The sequence below is a fragment of the Eschscholzia californica genome, unplaced genomic scaffold (assembly GCF_041429995.1).
Source record: "Eschscholzia californica isolate CP2 unplaced genomic scaffold, dmEscCali1.0.p SCAF_3, whole genome shotgun sequence".
Lineage (NCBI taxonomy): Eukaryota > Viridiplantae > Streptophyta > Magnoliopsida > Ranunculales > Papaveraceae > Eschscholzia > Eschscholzia californica.
The window spans coordinates 50,447,450-50,462,467 of record NW_028238420.1 but is presented as its reverse complement, the minus strand read 5'-3'; the positions used below and the strand labels follow the sequence as shown (position 1 = coordinate 50,462,467).

Sequence of the window (15,018 nt, the reverse complement as noted above, 5' to 3'; positions counted from 1 at the left end):
TCGTTTATTTTTCCTAACAAGTGGTATCTGAGCATAGGTTGGATTTATTGTTCAGAAATATGAAAGTGAATACTAATCGCATGATTAGTTTAGATGGAGAAAACTACTTGATGTCGAAAGTAAAAATGGAAGATTTGTTATACTGCAAAGACCTAGCAACACCCATTGAAAATCACGGTACAAAATCGATGAAGATGGATGAAGAAGACTGGAAGGTATTAGATCGGAAGGTTGTTGGATTTATTCGAGTGTTTTTCATCATGTACCGACGGAGACTTCTACTTTTAGTCTATGGAGGAAATTAAAAGAATTATATGATCAGAAGACAGCTGCCAAAAAGGCTTACTTGTTCAGAAAGCTAGGAAAATTACAATATAAAGAAGGAACCTCAATTGCTCAACACTTGAATGAGATGAAAAGTCTGGTAAATCAGCTTTCTGCAATGAAGTTAGTTTTAGATGATGAGTTGCAAGCCTTACTTCTTCTAAATTCTTTACCAGATAGTTGGGAGACATTTGGCGGTGTCTCTTTGCAACCCTGCTCCTAATGGCATAATCCGTATGAATCACGTAACAGGTAGTTTGTTGAATGAAGAAACAAGAAGGAAATCATCGTCAGACAAGTCTCATTCAGAGGCACTTGTTACAAAAAGACGGGGGAGAGGTAAAAGTAAAAAACCTCATAACCGTGACAAGTCAAGGGGGTGATCAAAACCAAAGAAAGAAGTTAAATGTTTTGGTTGTGAAAAAATGGGTCATTACAAGAGTGATTGCATGAAACCAAAGAAGGAAAATAAAAAGGATGATGAAAAACAAGATAATATTGCAGCAATTGCATCAAGTGATATTATCCTACTATCAGGTTGTGGAGACACTTGCTTAAGTATGACTGAGTCAGAACTAGAAACAACATGGTTGGTTGACTCAGGTGCTTCGTATCATGCTACTCCATGTAAGGATTTCTTTAGATCTTACAGAACTAGTGACCTTGGCAAAGTCAGGATGGGAAACTTGGGTTTCTCAAAAATCGTAGGAATTGGAGAAGTGTAAATTGAGATGAGCACAGGGAGTACATTGATTCTTAAGAATGTGAGGCATATACTAGATCTTCGATATAACGTAATCTCTACAAGAATATTAGATGATGAAGGGTATTGTATGGGCCAAAATACGTCACCAAGAGTGCCCCAAGAAATTCACGAATAATGGTTTTATTCAGTGACCAAGCCCACGAACTAATGGCTAATTGGTCCGACCCATTTATCTTCCGGCACCCCGAAGCAACGCCAAAGTAAAGAAGCACTTCCAGCCCTAGAGGAAGAGGTCCGCCCTCGCCTGCTCACCAGGCTGAAATGTTTAACCACTTCTAGCCCTAGAAGAAGAGTTCTGGCCTCACCATCTCAGCAGACCTAAGTACAGAAGCACATCCAGCCCTGGATAAAGAGGTCCGCCCTCAACTCCTCAACGGACCTCTTATCGTATATCCGTTGAAGAGACGTTACAGTCATTCATGATGACAATATCCCGGATATATCCGTTAGGGGGTTAGGAAGTCTATATTAGTGGTGACAACCCATGCGTTACCACCATAAAAGATGACAACGGATGATCAGGCAACGATCGACCTAAGACATTGTAAAATGACGGAACCAAAAATGATACAGATCATCTGGTTATCGCCGAACATATCCCATTGCTTTCTCTCTCAGAGCGACCATCCAATCATCAAAGAACGTACTGGGTGATCACCATTACTTTCTCTCTCCTGAGCGACCAGACAACCTAGGAAGGTCGACCATTACTTTCTCTCGGCGACCAGACAACTAAGGAAGGTTGACCATTACATTCTCTCTCTTGGGCGACAAGACAACCAAGGAAGGTAAACCGTTGCTTTCTCAGGCGACCTAACAACCAAGGTCGACCTGACAACCAAGGAAGGGCGACCTATCATTATCTCTCCTAACGATCAACGCAGGCAAGCTACTTTATCTCTCCTAGAGGTCAGGTTTTCCTTACCTAACCCACGTGAATATTTACAAGGTCAGATCCTAAAGCTTTCCACTTTATTTACGATACATATCCTCAAACAAGGCATACCTCACCAGTGCTGCCTTAGTTCAAGACAGGCCTCATAGGCTGTCTTAATCTCCCTCCAACCAAGTCAGACAACTCGTAGAGATCGAGCTCTGACATTTTGCAGTCGTGCCTAGACTCTGACCATTATTCAATCAACGGTAACATTCCAAGGATATCGTTCACGTACTCTTTACTTCTCTTGCAAGCTTACTGACTTGACCGTCGGAGCCCCCTTAGGTCAGCACCATCCCGGTGTCCCAAGGGACTTACGGTCACGTGTGTTCTTGTCTCTTTTGTCACAGGTTAGCCCAAAGACGTCGTCGGTGCCCGCAAAAATATTAACAGGTGGAGGTTCGACTTCCGGTCAACTGCCCGGTCTAGCTGACTTCTCGACCCGCGATTTCCTACCCTCACAGGTATCGCAATCACTTTGGTGATGGAAAGTGGAAACTCACAAAAGGGTCAATGGTGATAGCAAGAGGGAAGAAGTGTTGTACTTTATACAGGACTCAAGTAAAACTGTGTAATGGAGAATTGAATGCAGTTGAAAAAGATTCTTCCACTAATCTTTGGCATGGAAGACTCGGGCACATGAGCGAGAAGGGACTTCAAATCCTTCTTAAACGACAAGACTTACCAAACATGAAAGGTATAAATTTAAACACTTGCTCTCATTGTTTAGTAGGAAAACAACTAGAGTTTCCTTTCAAAGAAATGCATCTAAAAGAAAATCCAGTGTTTTGGAGCTCGTTTATTCTGACGTTTGTGGACCTTTAAAGGTCAAAACACTTGGTGGTGTTTGTATTTTGTTACTTTCATAGATGATGTTTCGAGGAAAGTTTGGGCATATGCCATAAAGACCAAAGATTAGGTACTTACAGTTTTCAAGAATTTCCACAACATGGTAGAACGGGAGACAGGAAAATCATTGAAGTGCATTCGCACCGACAATGGACGAGAATACATCGGGTCGTTTGAAGAGTATTGCAAAATCCATGGTATTCGACATGAATAGACAGTTCCCAAAACTCCACAACAAAATGGTGTAGCAGAACGCATGAATCGCACTATTGTGGAGAGGATCAGATGTATGCTCTCAGAAGCTAACCTACCTAAAAGTTTCTGGGGCGAGGCAATGCGTACTGCATGTTATCTGATCAATTTATCACTTTCAGCACCATTAGATGAAGATGTAGCTGAGAGAGTGTTGGATGGGAAATAAGTCAGTTATGAACACCTAAGGGTGTTTGGTTGCAGGGGTTTTGTGCATATACCTAAAGATCAAAGAGCAAAGCTTGATGATAAAGCCAAACAATGCATCTTTTTAGGGTATGCAGATGAGAAATTCAAATACAGGTTCTGGGATCCAGTTGATAATAAGATTATTAGAAGTAGAGATGTAGTCTTTCTTGAAGATCAAACTATTGAGTACTTCGAGAAAGTTGAGAAGCATGAGAATCATAGTGATGATCTCATTGATATAGATCCACATATCTCTTCTAAGGTTATGCATGATAATGCAGGTGAAGAACAAAATCATGAAGATGAAGCTCATGAAGATGAAGCTCATGAAGATGTTCATATGAGTGATGATGTTAAGCACGGAATGAAAGTTCAACATGAACCACCAACTGAATTGAGAAGATCGACTAGAGAGAGAACACCATCTACCAAGTATTCTCCACACGAGTATGTGATGGTTACAGATGGTGGAGAACCACAGTGCTATGAAGAAACCCTAGATGATGTACACAAGAAGGAGTGGTTGAAAGCTATGCAAGATGAGATTGAATCCTTACATAAGAGCAACACTTTTAAGTTGGTTGAAAAACCTATGAATAAGAAAATTCATAAAAATAAGTGGGTGTTCAAAATCAAGACCGAAGAAAGAAATTTACAACCACGGTACAAAGCACGCCTAGTTGTGAAATGATTTGAGCAAAAGAAGGGTATTGATTTTGATGAGATTTTCTCCCCGGTGGTAAAGATGTCCTCTATACGGTTAGTATTGGGATTGGCTGCAAGTATCAACCTAGAAATTGAGCAACTAGATGTCAAGACCGCTTTCCTTCATGGTGACTTGGAGGAAGATGTGTATATGGAACAACCAACAGGGTTTGAAGTTAAAGGTAAGGAATACTTGGTTTGCAAGTTAGAGAGAAGTTTATATGGGTTGAAACAAGCACCAAGACAGTGGTACAAAAAGTTTGAATCATTCATGAAGGATCAAGGGTATCACAGGACGGTTTCAGATCATTGTGTTTTCGTTCATAAATTCTCTGATGGAGATTTGATTATACTTCTGCTTTATGTTGATGATATGTTGATTGTTGGTCAAGATGCTAAAAAAATTAGTAGGTTAAAGAAGGAACTAAACAAGTATTTCGATATGAAAGATTGGGTCTAGCAAAACAAACTCTTGGCATGCATATCTCTCGTGATAGAAAAGTTGGAAAACTTTGGCTATCACAAGAAAGATACGTTGAGAAGGTTTTAGAAAGGTTCAATATGGACAAGACAAAACCAATGAGTTGTCCATTAGCCAGTCACTTCAAGTTGACTCGTGATCAGTGTCGATCAACTAGAAGTTAGAAAGAAGAAATTGAGAAAATTCCTTATGCTTCAGCTGTAGGAAGCTTGATGTATGTAATGGTGTGTACGAGACCAAACATTGGATTTGCAGTTAGAGTAGTAAGCAGATTTCTTGCTAATCCAGGCAAAGAGTATTGGTTAGCAGTGAAGTAGATTCTGAAGTATCTTAGAGGTACGTCTATAGCTCGTATATGTTTTGGTAATGATAAAAGCCAGTAATAGTCGGTTACACAGATGCAGACATGGCAGGAGATGTAGACTCTAAAAGGTCCACATCAGGCTACCTATTTACATTTTCAGGGGGAGTAGTATCACGGCAATCTAAATTACAAAAGTGTGTAGCTTTTTCTACTACACAGGCAGAATATATTGTCGTTACAGAACGTTTCAAGGAGATGTTATGGGTGAAGAGGTTTCTAGAAGAACTTGGTATGAAACGGGATAATTATGTTATTCATTGTGATAGTCAAAGTGTCATCCACCTCAGTAAGAATTCTAGTTTCCATTCCAAGTCCAAGCATATAAATGTGAGATACCAGTGGATCCAAGATGTTATTGAAGAAAAGGCGTTGAAGATCAAGAAAATCCACACTGATGACAATGGTTCAGATATGATAACAAAACCATTACCCAAAGGCAAACATGAGCTATGCAGCAGTTTTGCAGGTTTGGGGATAGTAGGTCCCTCTTCATAAGTCGGGAGGGGGAGTTTGTTGGGGTCCCCCTTATAATAAAATGACTCTTAGTTGAAATAGGATTTCCCTTATTCCTTGTTTGGGGAGAAATAGAAGTTTCTATTTCAAGCCTAAAAAAGAATCCTATTTCTATTGGTAAACCTCCTTATTTATCATTATAAAAGGAAATGAAAGGGAAGAGACTATTCACAACTTTCAGAAGAAAGAGAAGTCAGAGAAAGAGAGATTTCTGAAGTGGTTCTTTTAAGAGAGATTGAAAGAGAAGAATATTGGTTTGAAGAAAAGAAGATTACTAATCTTGTGAAGCAATTTAGTTTGTGGTTATCTTCTTCAGCCTTTGGTAATCTAGGATTTGTTTCTTTGTTTCTTTGTTCAGTTTTGGTGAAGAGTTGTTATCCAAGAGTGTTTCTACTTATCTTGAAGAATTGGTTGATCCCCTATTGCTTTAGGCAAGAATTGTGTAACCCATTATTATCATTATAGTGAAAGATTTCTGGACTAGGTCCCGTGATTTTTTACCTTCTATCTTGGAGGGATTTTTTACCACGTTAAATTATATTGGTGTCTCTGCTTTTACATTCACATCGTTAATCTTCATATTCCTGAACAAGTTAATTAGTTTATTTTTCCTAACAAATATTAGTTAAATGCAAACTAACTGAAATTAGGTACAAAAGTAGAAAAATCTTCTACTATTGCCAATAAGCCCAATACATTATGGAAATTAGCATCAACATAAAAAATACATAAGAGAATAAAAATATCACTCTTAAACAAAGAAATAACAGACGTAATGTAAAACGAGAACGCCACCTCAGATTTACTCTCGCTCTGAATCGACATTTGTTTAAGATATACTAGTACCACCCTATGTAGTACAACAATTTGTGATCCGAGATTTATTATATTCGAGTAGAAACAATTCCACCGCTATAGAAATCGTTAGTCAAGAATTATGAATAACGTAAGAAAGAATACAAAATATAGTCGAAGTGATAGTAAGACCAAGAAGTAGAATTGCAGCGAAGAATGAAATAGTTGCCCACGGACTATTAAAGTAATCACGCTTCAAAGTTGCTCTCCAAATATGTCTATTCTTCCGACAATAATAATTTATTTCCTCACATAGACCGGAATAATGAGAATGGTCCACAATCACTTCACAACAGAGCTTATTGAAGAGATTCGAAACATCTTTACCACTTCCTAAACAATTTTCTATGATATCCTCGGAACAAAGTATTCGAACGTCATCTGCAGAATCTATGAGACAATCCATGAAGAAAGCATAAGAACTTATGTAAGTATCTTCTCCATCTGAGCATTGTTCATAAGCAATAAGATTTCTAAACAAGATTTCTGTTTTGTCTTGAATAATTACCGGAGGAATCTCTAATACACCCTTTTTACTATTGAATTTGATATCTAAGAAGCTACCCGTTGTAGACCCTTTCTTGAACTTTATCCCCGATCTTCTCATCTCCGTAATACTCGGTATCACTTTACAAGAATCGATTCTTACTTTGTGGGTCAATAGACCAAAACGATGACGTTGTGCCACAGATAGTAGTAGATGTTTGATTTCATAGCTCAAATCTCTCGGCGAAGGATGGAATGTATGAGCTACAAAATCTAGTAAGTGTTTGCCTCTATATTTCGAGTATTTCTCGAGAATTTCTATGTCTCTTGGCATTAGATCACTAAAGAAATTCAAAATGAGCCTATTAAGGAAAAATGGGTCTTGTTCTACTCTCTCCGGTGTAACTAGTACCTTGAAGAGGCTGGTAAGAACGAGCATAGGGATTTGGTTCTCAAGTAGTAATAAATCTCTAGTTAAACTTAACACTACACCAATTTTACTGAACACAGGATCATACATTTCTTTCCTTACTTGGCCAGCATTTCGGAGAAAAAGCTCGATAAGGAACAACCCATCGATGAGCATCATAAGGACGAACTCATCGCTTTCAAGATTAGTAATAGGCTCAAAGTAACACTTTCTAGCTTTCACTTCTATCCTCTTAATAAGCGCGACACACGTCTTCAATACATCTAACCACCCTTTTTCCCCATGTTCCTCTTCATACTTGAGAGCTTCTTCCTCTTCGTCATCATCTTCGTCTTCTTCAACATTTTTCAACTTCAAATCCTTCTCGAAATTGAAGTGCATTACTTCTTTTATATTTCTTGATGAAAAATCTTCCTTCTTGACTTCAACACAATATGGGTCTTCGGATTTTGTTTTAGCTGTTCGAGAAAGGAGAGCGTGCATATAAACCAACTTACATGTTTCCATGGCTAGTAAGTTTGGTTCCCCGTGGTGTAAGGGACCAATTGAAGCTACTTCGGGCGAGTAGGCACGATCGTTCATTTGGTGAAACTTTTCGTGCACTCTAAATATACTACATTTTCTCGCAACTGTTGATGGAAATGCTTCCTTAACCATTATCTCAATGGAATCAATGAAAGCCTCGTCTGGCTCAACATTATCTTCTCGAATTCTAACTGAAATATGACCTTCGTCATTGTCTTTGCGCATTTTTTGAAATGCCATTCTTCGATTTCTACAATCACAGTAGTATATATAGTTATAAACAAAGTTATCAAATGCCTTACCAAGTGAGTGAGAGAGAGAGAGAGAGAGAGAGAGAGAGAGAGAGAGATGGAACCTGGGTGAACTCTGTTTTGAGATACTAACAAGCTAGCTCCTCTTGCAAGTCCAAGTATGAAACAGAGGAAGATACTAATAACTCTTAGAAGATTATCAAACACTAATGCTGATATATAACAAGCACTACTGTCTATATCATAATTAGTTAATGAAAGTTTGGATCTAAAATTATTGCACGTTTATTTCGAAATTTCGTTCCGCATGTGATAATGGTACATTTTCTTCTCAATTAGAGTTTACTAATGACTCTGAAAACATATAATAGCTTAGTCAATTTCTTGATTTAGGCTAAAGAAAATGAAGTCAATTCCAAGTCCTATATATTCATTATAAAAAATGTAAAATGGATGCTAAAGAAACAACTGTCATGTTCGACACTTCCTCCAACATATACGGATCCACATGTTTTGGGTCAATACTTACGGATTACGATATATACATGAAATCTTATAAGATCGTGAAAACTATAAACTATGTGTTATAACTAAAAATCGCGGAAGCTATCGAACCTATCCTAGAAATTGATCCGATTATGAAGATTAATCGAAAAGCTAAGTCAAAATCAAATATGCGAACAGAATTTAACGAGGTTCGGCTTTAAAGCCTACGTCCTCGGGCGAACAAGAAATCTTTATTGAAGGATAGATGAAGACGACTAACACAACCCGCAAGTTCGTCCCAAGATGGTACCGTATAGTAATAACCTTCTATACTAAATCTTCGACGACCGAGAAATTTAACACCGCTCAAAAACTATGAAAAATTTCTCTCACTCTTGCTCTCTCTCTTTAGCTCTCTCTAAAGAAGAGTTGTTGTTGCTTGTGTTGGTGTGTTTTACAAAGACTCAAGACCCCCCTTTTATAATACTATAAGCCGACCTTTAACTTGGAAATTTAGAAACTTTGGTTTCTAAATTTGGTGCCAATTAATTAGAAACTCAAATTGGATGCATCCACCGACCATATGCAACTCAAATTAATTAGAAACTCAAACCGCCTCTTCAATTGGCTGCACCAAACCGCCACCAAAACCGCCTCTTATAACTTTTAGAAACTGCCTATTACAATTCTCCACCTCGTACACAATTTGATATACTTCAAATTTTGGACGAACACCAGGATACTCCTTGTAAGATATATCTGCTTCTTGTAACTTCATCCGACTGCACCATATGTCCATGGCTGCCTACGTACCCTTTTATAGGATCAAGCCTACCGTAGTTCTACCAACCCTTCACATAAAGATTATCTTGTCGCCATTACGCCCTTTCGGGCAACTTAACACGAGCCGATTTGTAGCAATTCCAGGCAATGCTGAAACTTGCTACATGTCACCACTTTAGTCAACATGTCCGCGGGATTCTCATCTGTGTGTACCTTCATGAGAGAAACATCACCTTCCTCTATGACATCTCGTACAAAGTGATACCTGACATCGATATGCTTAGTACGAGCATGATGGACCTGATTCTTCGCCAAGTGGATCGCACTTTGACTATCACACCATACATCCACGCACTCCTGCTTAATCCCTAGATCATCCAGAAGACCCCACAACCACAATGCTTCCTTCACACCCTCGGCCATAGCCATATACTCGGCCTCCGTAGTAGATAACGCAACTGTAGATTGTAACATCGATCGCCAACTAACTGGAGCACCATGTACCTTAAATACATAACCAGTAGTAGATCGTCTTCTATCTAGATCGCCAGCATAATCCGAGTCAACATAACCGCTTACCTGACATGTGTCTCCACCAAAGCACAAACCCGTATCAACGGTACCCTTCAAGTACCTCAAGACCCACTTCACAGCTTCCCAATGTGTCTTCCCCGGGTTTGCCATAAACCTACTAACCACACTGACCGCCTGTGAAATATCTGGACGAGTGCACACCATAGCATACATCAAACTGCCAACTGCACTAGCATACGGTACACGATCCATATGATCCTTCTCCACCGTAGTAGTGGGAGATTGTTTTCCCGAGAGCCTGAAGTGTGGTGCCAAAGGTGTTGATACCGCCTTCGCATTCTGCATCCCGAATCGAGAAACTACTCGTTCGATGTAACCCTTCTGGTTCAAGTACAGTTTCTTACTTGACCGCTCTCTCTTAATCTCCATTCCCAGTATCTTCTTTGCAGCGCCCATGTCTTTCATCTCAAACTCTTGACTGAGTTGAGATTTCAACTTATTTATCTCCACCATGCTTCGAGAAGCAATAAGCATGTCATCCACATACAAAAGGAGATAAATAAAGTCACCTTCGCGAAGCTTCTTGATGTATACACAACAATCATAGTCACTTCTGCGAAAACCATGCTTTAGCATGAAAAAATCAAATCGTTTGTACCATTGGCGAGGGGATTGTTTTAATCCGTAAAGAGATTTCCTCAAACGACATACTTGATTTTCTTTACCCTCAACCTTGTATCCCTCAGGTTGAGCCATATAAATTTCTTCTTCCAAATCACCGTGCAAGAAGGCGGTTTTAACATCGAGTTGTTCCAGCTCAAGATCCCTGTGAGCAACAATACTCAATAGCACCCGAATAGAAGTATGTTTCACGACCGGTGAGAAAATCTCATTGTAGTAGACCCCTTCTTTCTGTGCATAACCCTTGGCCACTAGTCTTGCCTTATACCTTGTACCCTTGATTTCGGAAGAATCCTCTTTCTTCTTGTACACCCATTTACAACCAATAACAGACTTACCTTCGGGCAATGGGACAACCTCCCATGTCTGGTTCTTGTGAAGAGACTCCATCTCTTCTTGCATAGCAACCAACCAACTCTCTCTTTCCTCCGCGGTAATAGCTTGTTTGAAGGTGACCGGCTCGTCGTCTTCCACCGAGAGTGCATATTCAACCAGATTTGCCTGCCCATAATGCCTAAGAGGTTTGTCTGACCCTAACCTCTGTACCGGCTTATATAACCGTTTCGGCCTAGTGTGTACCGAAACATCCTGCTGTTGTTGTTGTAAAACTTGTGTACCTTCCCCTTGAACCTCCTCATGATCGGGTTCATCAATTTCCTCATCCTGAGTATTATCCTGATGCTCCACCTGATCATGATTCCTAGAAATCCGTTGGTCTTCGATTTCTACTTCCACTACTTGAGCTTTAGTAGACCCAACATCACCACAACTAGGCACCGTAGCTTCCGCCATAGCTACAATAGATGACTCATCAAACACCACATCTCTGCTGATTACAAACTTCTTGTCTTCCGTACACCATAGCCGATAACCCTTGACTCCTGTAGCATATCCTAAGAAAATTGCCTTCTTTGCTCTATTGTCAAGTTTGTTACCTTTAACATGGTAATAGGCCGTACAACCGAAAACCTTAAGTCTCCCGTAATCTGCATGTTCACCTGACCACACCTCGTAAGGTATGCCGCCATCTAAAGAAGAATGTGGAGACCTGTTCACAATATAACAAGCTGTAGCAATAGATTCTGCCCACCATTCTACGCCTAGTCCCGAATTGGAGCGCATACATCTAGCCTTCTCAAGTAGTGTACGGTTCAATCTCTCTGCGACTCCATTCTGCTGAGGTGTGTTTACTACTGTCCAGTGCCTCACAATGCCTTCCTGATTACAAAACTCCTTGAATGCCCCATCCGTGTACTCGGTCCCATTATCCGACCTTAACGTCTTCAGCTTTCGACCAGTTTTATTCTCAACCATTGCTTTCCACACCAGGAATGTGTTGAATACCTCATTCTTATGCTTCAGAAAATAAAGCCAGACAAATCTCGAATGATCATCAACGAATGTAACAAAATACCTGGAACCACCCTTGGAAGGTAACTTTGCCGGTCCCCAGACATCGGTGTGTACGTAGTCTAATACCTCTTTGCTCCTGTGCTTGCTTGTAGAGAACGTCACCCTGTGTGCCTTCCCGAACACACAATGCTCACAAAACTCCATGCAAGGCTTCTTCATGTCCTTCAACAAGCCTTTCCCGCACATCAAAGATAGACCCTTTTCTGACATATGCCCAAGGCGCATATGCCAAAGCCTCGTACTAGCCGTTGGATCCCTTCCACTGATTCCTACTGCTACATCTCCCGTAATTGTTGTCCCCAAAAGTTTGTATAAATTACCGTAACGAGTACCTCTCATTACCACCAAAGAACCCTTAACGACTCTTATGGAGCCATTCTCTATAATTATCTTACAGCCGTTCCGCTCCAACACACCAAGGGAAATTAGATTTTTCCGCAAATCGGGTATGTGTCTTACGTCCGTCAATGTTCTCACCACTCCATCGTGCATCTTGATCCGTATTGTTCCGAGTCCCACAGTTTTACATATACTATCTGAAGGAGTTGAAGGAGATGTCCTTCGACCAAGGTGACAATGCGAACAATTTGTCGGATAGGACAATTGATGTGGAAGATCATCAAGTCCGATTGATTTAGGGATCGTAGAGTTGTAGCTAGAGACCAACTACGATCGTCGAATTACGAAGTAATTCGCGGCTAACTTCGATCGGATCCTACAACGGGTTACACATAAGAGTGACAAATTGATCTAGGATATGACTAGTGGGAGTGAGATATAATCATGGGAGTGTCCCATAAACATATCTCATAGGCCTAAAAAGGAATTAGGCAAAGATAGTACAAAAAGGCCAAAAACAGGGTTTTTGGGCCTTAGCCGATTCGGGCACTTTTAGGGCTCGGATTGGGCTGATTTTTGGAGGGACGTTTCCTTATGTTATGAACATTAAATCTGCCAATTTTGGCTGGGTTTGGACGTCATCTCCTTAGGGAATTGAGAAAATACCAATAGTTGCTATTTTCGACTATTTCCCTAAATCTTATTCTAAAGGGTGTTTTGGGAAACCTAAAAGGAGGTGGATTCTTATTAGGGTTCTATATAAACACTCTTAGGGCAGAGAATAAGGTGTGGAATTTCTCTCTAAGCTTTCTTACTCTACCACATCAAGTAGAGAGGAGAAAGTGAGCTAATTCCCATTAACTATCTATCTAGTCAAGCAAGAAGAAGGTCTTCTTATTATCCAACCACCATTGGTGTGCTAGCTATACAACAAGGTGGGAGATCAAATTGATTGCTCGTGTCCCAAGTAGAGGAGCTACACTTGAAGCTCTTGGTCTTCTTCAATCAATTCAACTAGTTTGAGGGAAAAGCGATTAAGGTAATCCACTATCTCCATTAGATTAATTACTAGTTTTGCATGTGATCCTGGGAATACTAGTGTAGACATTAGATGTCATATTTCCGCTATAAACACTAGTAGAAGGGTATAAAACCCTACAGTGGCGTCAGAGCCTCTTGCTATTAACTAGTTTTTGCTAAGAATCGAACTAGTTCATATTAGATATAATTGATAGTTTGATAAATTGAGTTTATAAAAATATTTTAAAAGTGTTTTAAAACTATTTAAACTCACAATTTGATAATATTGAATGGGATTCAATGAATTTCAAATTAAGAATCAAATTGATGATTAAAAGTGTTTTAAAACTCAATTAGATTGAATTTCGGACTAATCCATGCTTGATTTAGTTGATAGTTATGTTTAAAAGAGTTTTAAACATAAGAAATTGATTGATTTTGAATGGGATTCAAGAATTTTTCAAATAGATTTCAAAATTGTTCTTTGAAAAAGTTTTCAAAAACCTAGACTTTGATCCAAAATTGGTTTGATTAAGAGTTGTTTTCAAGTTTTGGAAACTTTTGAAAAACAAAAATTTTTGGAATTTTAGAAGTGTTCTAAAAAGAAGTGTTTTGAGTTTTGGGAAACTCTCAAAACAAAATTTGGAAATTTTAAAAGTTTCTACAAGTTTTGTAAAAATTTTAGAAGTGTTCTAAAAGATTTCAAAATTTTAAGAAAAGTTTTAAATTTGGAAAATAGCAACTTAGAGTTGCAAAAGAAAAAAAAAAATTTTTGGAAACTAGGGTTTTGAAAAACCCTAGTGTCCGGCCAGGAAGCTTCCTGGCCGGACCGGGAGCTCCTGGATGCGTCCTCTGGACGCATCCAGAGCAGCTGCTGAGACGCGTCTAGGACGCGACCAGCAGCTGCGACAGAAGCTTCTGGACGCGTCTTGAAGACGCGTCCAGAGCAGCTGTTGGGACGCGTTTTGGAGACGCGACCAGCAGCTGCGGAGGGAGCTTCCTGGACGCGTCTAGGACGCGTCCAGAGCACTCGACCAGACGCGTCTTGGAGACGCGTCTGGGAGGTTCTGGGTGTCTCGGACTAGTCCGAGACACCTAGTGCTGGTCCGGTCCAGCACCAGACACGTCTAGGACGCGTCTGGTACATGGACTAGCGTCCTGGCTCCGGCCAGGACGAGACCAGGCCTTGATAGGCTTCGGCCAGGACATGCCGGCCTATGGGCCGTGCTATGTCCGGACCTTGTCCGAGCCCTTTTCTGGGCTTGGGCCGGGACTTGTCTAGGACTTGTCCCGGGCTTTTTCGAGGCTTTTCGGACCACAAAAAGGAACCATCATTCGAGTGGGAGTTTTTGCCAAAATTTCTTCCGATTCCAACCAAATAATTCCAAAATCAATCCGGGCCATCCAGAAGGCCAAAATGGATTTCTCTTTAAATTGATTTATGAAATCATTAAGAATCGAACCAATGTTTTTCCGAAATTGACCCGGGCTTTCAAAACCCGAAACGGAGTTTTTCTTAAAGATGATTTTAGAAATCATAAAAGATAAAACCGGAACGCACCACTAGTTGAATTCTTCGAATTTAGACTCAAGGTCCGTAATGTGACATGTGATGTCAACAAAAGTATCTCCCAAGATAATCATGCATATATAATTCTTAGCCTTGATATATTATATGATTGCATGTGATGTGAATGCGGGAAACTAGTATGGCCATAGATTTATATCTTTATTCTTGTTTTAAGCACGGATGGGTGCATGCTTTGTAATTAATTTTAATTTCAAGTTTATACGATCTGCGAATCGTTAGAGTCTTGTAATTAGAGTTTAGGGTC

At 39.9% G+C, this 15,018-nt stretch overlaps 1 protein-coding gene across 1 annotated transcript; it reads right to left on the bottom strand.

Moving 5' to 3' along the window:
• Positions 1 to 6,308: 6,308 nt before the first annotated feature.
• Positions 6,309 to 7,916, bottom strand: LOC147551432 (UPF0481 protein At3g47200-like). Its single transcript, XM_086668568.1, has 2 exons — positions 7,581 to 7,916; positions 6,309 to 7,403 (listed from the first exon to the last, which is right to left on the bottom strand). Exons 1-2 carry the CDS (start codon positions 7,914 to 7,916, stop codon positions 6,309 to 6,311), a joined length of 1,431 nt encoding a protein of 476 aa, XP_086524694.1.
• Between the last annotated feature and the right edge of the window lie 7,102 nt (positions 7,917 to 15,018).

Excerpts from the sequence above, each read along its gene's own strand:
- LOC147551432 (XM_086668568.1), bottom strand. The coding sequence starts at position 7,916 with ATGGCATTTCAAAAAATGCGCAAAGACAATGACGAAGGTCATATTTCA. Across the intron at positions 7,404-7,580 it reads AATCCGAAGACCCATATTGT|ACGTGTGTCGCGCTTATTAA; the intron begins GTTGAAGTCAAG and ends GATGTATTGAAG.